Raw genomic sequence first — 6,903 nt, 5'->3', positions numbered from 1 at the left:
TATACAAAATCAATCCACTTCTTCAATAACAGGGCCGTCACTGTCCTTGGATTTACGATTTTTGGCTCCAGCACCATGAAGTTTCTTCATCAAAGGGGCACACGCTGTAGTCACTTCTTTGAGTTTATCTTCATATTCATCTTTCTCAGCCAAAGAATTACTATCTAGCCACTTTAGCGCGTCGTCACAAACTCTACGAGCCTTCGCACATTCAGTGTCCCCTAATTTCCCACCAGCTTCATCCAAAGCTTGTTTAACTCCAAATAAATATCCTTCCAACTTATGACGAGTAGCGACTCTCTCGCGTTGACGATCATCGTCTTCTTTATATCTCTCAGCATCAGCTAACATGCGATCAATCTCCGCTTGCGACAATCTTCCTTTATCGTTCTTGATAACAATGTTCTTGCTTTTACCAGTACTATTTTCTGTAGCGGTAACATTGAGGATTCCATTCGCATCTATATCAAACGCTACATCAATTTGTGGAACGCCTCTAGGTGCTGGCGGAATACCAGTTAAATCAAAAGTACCTAGCAAATTGTTGTCTTTAGTAAGAGCTCTTTCACCTTCATAAACTTGAATAGTAACAGCTGGCTGGTTATCAGAGTAGGTTGTAAATATTTGCGAATGTTTGCAAGGTATTTTAGCATTGCGCTCTACTATTTTTGTCATCACACCTCCAGCCGTTTCAATTCCCATTGATAGGGGTGTAATATCAACAAGCAATACATCGTTTATTTTAGAATGTTTTTCTCCACCCAGAATTGCAGCTTGTACGGCTGCTCCATAAGCTACAGCTTCGTCCGGATTTATAGACATATTAAGTTTCTTGCCATTGAAGAAATTTTGAAGAAGGCTTTGAATTTTGGGTATACGTGTAGAGCCTCCAACCATAACGATGTCATGTATAGAATTTTTATCCAATTTTGCGTCATTGAGAGCTTTTTCAACTGGATCTAATGTAATGCGAAATAAGTCTGCATTGAGCTCTTCGAAACGAGCTCTTGATATTTTAGAAAAGAAATCTATACCTTCGTATAAGGCATCTATTTCTATACTGGCTTCAGTGCTTGATGAAAGTGTACGCTTAGCTCGCTCAGCAGCAGTTCTCAGACGTCGTAGAGACTTAGGATTTAAATGCAGATCTTTCTTATGTTTCCTCTTAAATTCGTACGCCAAAAAAGTGACTAGCCTGTTGTCAAAATCTTCTCCGCCAAGATGTGTGTCACCAGCCGTAGCTTTAACTTCGAAGAGAGATCCTTCATCGATGGTAAGTATAGACACATCAAATGTACCACCACCTAAATCGAAGATCAAAACGTTTCTCTCCCCTTTTAAATTCTTATCTAAACCATACGCTAAAGCTGCAGCCGTGGGTTCGTTTATAATACGAAGAACATTAAGACCGGCTATAGCTCCTGCATCTTTAGTAGCTTGTCTTTGAGAGTCGTTGAAATAAGCAGGGACCGTAATAACAGCATTTTTGACTGATGTTCCCATATAAGCCTCAGCGATCTCTTTCATTTTCGCTAAGACCATGCTGCTAATCTCTTCTGGTGCAAATTTTTTGGTTTTACCTTTGTAGTTCACCTGAATTTTAGGTTTTCCTGCGTCATTAACCACTTTAAATGGCCAATGTTTTATATCTTGTTGAATTTTTGGATCATCATATTTACGACCGATAAGGCGTTTTGCATCAAATATAGTATTACTTGGATTAAGCGCTACTTGGTTTTTAGCGGCATCGCCTACGAGACGTTCAGTATCAGTAAAAGCTACGTATGAAGGTGTCGTTCTATTTCCTTGATCGTTAGCTATAATATCAACGTTACCATGCTGCCACACACCAACGCATGAATATGTTGTTCCCAAATCGATTCCAATTGCTGGCATATTTTTTTATATTTTTGCTCCCAACGCTTTTGATAACTTTTGCACACGAAAATGTTTGATATTTTATGTCTTATTTTTTTATTTTTCAACTTTTTTTACTTCAAGCCAGGACTTTTATAAACAATTTAAATTTTAAAACCCATATTTTACATGATCATTGATCAAGTTTACAGAATTAAAAGCATTGATGGTAGAATTTGGTAAAATTTAATATTTCTTATAAACAATGTAATGCATCGCGTTATTTAAATCTCGAATCATGAAATCAATCAAATAACTACTTTTGTAATAATTTAGGAACGCTTCCTTCTTTATTCAAATGTCAATTCACAATTGTCAAAGTCACAATGGCAAGAGATCAGCGTTCCCAACCGTACGATAATTATCGTACAAACACGATAATTTGGTGCCTACGTACGATGTACGATAGCATGTTATTATCGTACGCTGATTTTACGATAATTTCTATCAGGCAAAATTCGAGAATTTATATTATTTCACCCATACAAATATGACATTTTGACGTGTTTCATATCGAACTTTCATGGGAACAGTGAAATTTTGTCAGATTGAATTTTAAACTTGGCGCGTTTATTGAACATAAAGTGGAAATGGAATTGGTTCAGGTCTGTAGTCTGTACCACGCGTAAAACCAAAGAGTAAAATGAATATTATGGCACTTATAACGTTTGGGTTTCAGTGTCCCGTTGATTTGACAGCGGTAGTTAAACAAAGATTAACTATAGAGAACTTGCATACTTATCAATATTACAATTTATATGATTTATTTATTTATAATTAACTTTATTCTAAAAAGTACGATAATTTCGAACCAAAAACGCCTAATGTACGATAATTTTACGCCCCTGGTACGATAATCAGCTCACTTCAGGTTGCTAACACTGCAAGAGATATTGCAAGAGATTTGCAAATTGTAAAACATGTTTTGGAATTTGGGTGCAAACAAAATAGCGGCGCATGTAATAAAATAAAGTGTGATTGCATATACATATATTTATTCTAAGAAGAAATATTAACCCTTTGAGGAATAGAATAATCAATGTTGATTTTAATAATTTGAAAGTTACGTATGGCGAATTTGTAGTTTTTACTCATTTTTTACATGAAATAAATATAACCTCGTTTATTCAATAATTTTAATAAAAATGCGTTACGCGCAGTTGGTTGTTGGGCCTGCAGGCAGTGGAAAAGTAAGTTAAAATCAAATAATCGTTCTATCGTTTACCAACGTAATACGTACTAAAAAATAGGTTCTTAATTGATGTTAATTCCTATTTTATCTCTGAGGATAATTAATAAAAACTCCACAGTACATAAGAGTTATTAATATAGACTAGCATGTCTATATAAATGAAACCAAATGTTCTTCAGTAAAACTAAAACTAAAATGCCTATCTCTGAGAATTTTACCATAAATACGTTTTCCACAGTCCACCTACTGTTCCACAATGGTGAAACACGCTACCGACTCCAAAAGGCTCATAGAGGTAGTGAATCTGGACCCTGCAGCGGAACACTTTGACTATCAGCCTCTAGTGGATATCAGGGAGTTAATACACCTAGATGATGCTATGGAAGACGAGGAACTGCAGTTTGGGCCGAATGGGGGACTTGTGTTTTGTATGGAGTATGTAGCTAGACCCCTAGACTGTATATTCTATAGTTTTAAGTGATTAGTTTAATCTATGCTAATATTATACAGCTGAAGAGGTTGTTTGTTTGTTTGTTTGAACGCGCTAATCTCGAGAACTACCACATTTACCATTTAATTTATAAATTAATATTTAAGATGAACAAACTGATTTAAGACAAATATTATTTGTACATTGGTCGGTTCTATGAATCAGATTCTACTTTTTATGACAGAAAACCCAAGTAGACACATCTTAATAAATTTTATTTACTTCCAGAACATTATTAGAAAACTGTGACTGGTTAGAAGAACAACTAGGTGATGTGGATGATGATTACATATTATTTGATTGTCCGGGACAAATTGAGTTATACACACACTTACCTGTTATCAAGAGGCTCGTGGATCAGCTAGAAAAGTGGAACTTTAGGATATGCGTTGTGTTCATGATCGATTCTCAGTTTATGCTCGATGGGGCTAAGTTTTTGTCAGGTATGTTTTAATTTTATTGTGAAAGGTTTTATATATAATATATTAAAAGCTATATTTTTCAAATAATCATATTATCAGAACTATGTATGTTGCCCAAGAAAATGTACATTTGAATTATTCCATGTAACATTCTGCAAATTGAACCAAATTTCTAAATAAACATAATATGAGTGTTTATTACAGAGTAAAATATAGTTTATTCCATTATATATCTATACTAATATTATAAAGCTGAAGAGTTTGCTTGAACTTGCTAATCTCGGGAACTACTGGTCCGATTTAAAAAATTATTTCGGTGTTAGATTTTAAATTAAATTAAATTAAATTTATTTATTTTTCTCATCACAAATGCACAATATATATACATTGTTAATCTATATAATATCTTAACACTAACATTTGTGAGAGACTGGTGCCCGCGATAAGTATAAAATACTTGTGTTACGGGTCACCAGGCCCCCAAAGCATTAACAATCACATCTATAAGATAAACAAAGAGCGTGAGCATGAAATGAGAAAGAATTAATCGTAACTAAAGTTAAATGAAATTAAAATAGAAAAAATTACCAATGGACATATTATAAATTATTATAGATGAGGTGAAAGGTTAAAGTGAATTGATATACTATGTGTATAATGTGTGTGTTTATGTATGCGTGTGTGAGTGTGTGAGTGAGTGTGCGTATGTGCTCGCGTGTATGTGTATGTGTGTGTGAGTGAGTGATTGACGGTAGGTGTGGATGAGTTTTTGCGATGTTGTATGTACGTTTCAGTTTCTCTATTTACCGAATTGAATGAATAAAATTTTCTGATGTTTGATAGTCTAATTTTTTGAGCCATTTACATACCGACGTCTTGCACCTTGATGTACTAAGAGAGTATATTGAGATAGACTTATTGATTTTATTGTATAAAAATGCCCCGAGTTATTTAAATTATTTAAATTTGTGACGAATTATTTAAAAGTGTGACGAAGTGGTCTGTTGCTAAATTTACTGATCGCTGTACTCTATTACTGAGATAGATAGCCCATTTATCGAGGAAGGCTATAGGCTATATATTATTAAGCTAAGACGAATAGGAGCAGAGCCACGCGGGTGAAACCGCGCGGCACAGCTAGTGATAGAATAGGTATTTAAAAAAATAAGTTCTAATAAACTCCTAAAACATAATAGTAATTTAGAAATAATAATATATATTTTTATTTTATCATTTTGCAGGAACAATGGCTGCTCTCAGTGTGATGGTGAACTTAGAACTGCCGCATGTTAATATTTTAACAAAGATGGATCTACTGAGTAAATCAGCAAGGAGACAACTTGATAAGTAAGTACATTATCTTTTTAGTTTTTACAATTATTTATTGTTTATTATACAGGGTGTCCCACTATTGGTATACTAAGCGCGAAAGGACTTGTAGTTTTGCATACACTGATCACGTAAAAAATACTTAAACAACAAAATTACGTCAAAAAATTTTTGCTAATTTTTTCCTGAAAATCCATGTTTTCATCTCTAGCTTCGCGCAGCCGGCATATCCGCTTCTCTAATGTGGGCAAAAGTCTATGAAAACATAATCTTAAACGATAGGTCACGTGCTGGTGGTAAAGTTGGGCCGGTTGCCTGTTATGGGTGTTTACATAGAGTTTTAAGAATTCATCTATTTGAAAAAAAAATGCGTCTGGAATTTTATAAGTATTTTTTACGTACTCAGCGTATGCAAAACTATAACCTCCTTTGAGCTTAGTATACCAACAGTGGGACATCCTGTATAACATATTATTTATTTAAAATAATTTTAGGGATGTTGGAAAGATATTTTTACCTGTAAGGTTAAGAATGTTGGTATATCAGTATTCATTATTGTAAAAAGGGAGTATTGTTATATTCTGAGCAAAAAATTCCAATTCTATCAATTCAGACCTGATTTTAAGGAAATATAATTCAAAAATAGTTCATGGCTTTCTGTTTTATTCTTTAAACTGTATCACAAAGAGTACTAGTAGCTAGTAGGTAAGTTTAACATTAAATAATATGAAAATTATTATTTTTTTCCAGTTACTTAGACCCCGACCCCCATATAATACTAGCAGACATGAGGAACGTCAATTCTCGATGGCACGAGAAATACGCAAAACTCACAGAAGCAATCGGCGAAGTTATTGAAAACTTTGGTCTAGTTCGCTTTTACCCGCTAATTATAAAGGATGAAGAAAGCATAGATAATATATTAATAACCATAGATAATATAATACAATATGGTGATGATGCTGATGTTAAAATACGAGATTTTGACGAACCAGACCCTGAGGAAGACGAATCGTGAAATAAAGTGTTGATTTGAAACTGTTTTTTTATTTCAATAGAACATTACCTACTACTTTGATATTTGTTGTAACTACATGACATTCAAATCCCTACTTAATATTATAAATGCGAAAGTAACTCTGTCTGTCTGTCTGTTACGCTTTCCCGCTTAAACCTTTCAAACGATTTTGATGAAATTTGGCACAGACAGTCTTTAGACCCTGAGAAAGAACATAGGCTACCTTTTATTGCGAAATATGTACCACGGGCGAAGGCGGGGCAGACCGCTAGTGCTTTATAAATATAAATTTTAAAGAATATAAAAAATTCGACCCCTATTCAAGATTGGAAACACGCATTATTCGCCATGAATTATATTGTTCTTTAAAAATGTATACTTACCTCTTTTTGTCCACGGCTTGCGAAATTTTCAGTAATTGAAATGAATGAAATGAAATGAAATATGTTTATTGTGGATACATAAAAAAAAATACAAATAAAATAAAACAAAGAAACTTAAATCTAACTTAAATCTATGCATGCCACAAAAGGCC

At 33.9% G+C, this 6,903-nt stretch overlaps 1 protein-coding gene and 1 pseudogene across 1 annotated transcript; one reads left to right on the top strand and one right to left on the bottom strand.

The window, feature by feature from the left end:
- LOC149479105 (heat shock protein 68 pseudogene) lies at window positions 1-1,896 on the bottom strand (annotated as a pseudogene).
- A 910-nt stretch (window positions 1,897-2,806) lies between these two features.
- LOC149479104 (GPN-loop GTPase 3) lies at window positions 2,807-6,388 on the top strand. Its single transcript, XM_089708881.1, has 5 exons — window positions 2,807-3,107; window positions 3,348-3,544; window positions 3,828-4,042; window positions 5,263-5,368; window positions 6,101-6,388. The coding sequence occupies exons 1-5, from the start codon at window positions 3,063-3,065 to the stop codon at window positions 6,366-6,368; spliced, it is 831 nt and encodes a 276-aa protein (XP_089565007.1). The 5' UTR covers window positions 2,807-3,062; the 3' UTR covers window positions 6,369-6,388.
- Window positions 6,389-6,903: the final 515 nt, after the last annotated feature.

The sequence above is a fragment of the Colias philodice genome, chromosome 21, assembly GCF_061535455.1.
Source record: "Colias philodice isolate Cphi_HAF_F1 chromosome 21, ilColPhil1 Martin Lab GWU primary, whole genome shotgun sequence".
In the NCBI taxonomy this organism is placed as follows: Eukaryota; Metazoa; Arthropoda; class Insecta; order Lepidoptera; family Pieridae; genus Colias; species Colias philodice.
Note: the sequence above shows the minus strand (reverse complement) of the source record. Positions and strands in the feature narration are given on the sequence as shown.

Excerpts from the sequence above, each read along its gene's own strand:
- LOC149479104 (XM_089708881.1), top strand. The coding sequence starts at position 3,063 with ATGCGTTACGCGCAGTTGGTTGTTGGGCCTGCAGGCAGTGGAAAA. Across the intron at positions 4,043-5,262 it reads TGGGGCTAAGTTTTTGTCAG|GAACAATGGCTGCTCTCAGT; the intron begins GTATGTTTTAAT and ends ATCATTTTGCAG. Across the intron at positions 5,369-6,100 it reads GCAAGGAGACAACTTGATAA|TTACTTAGACCCCGACCCCC; the intron begins GTAAGTACATTA and ends ATTTTTTTCCAG.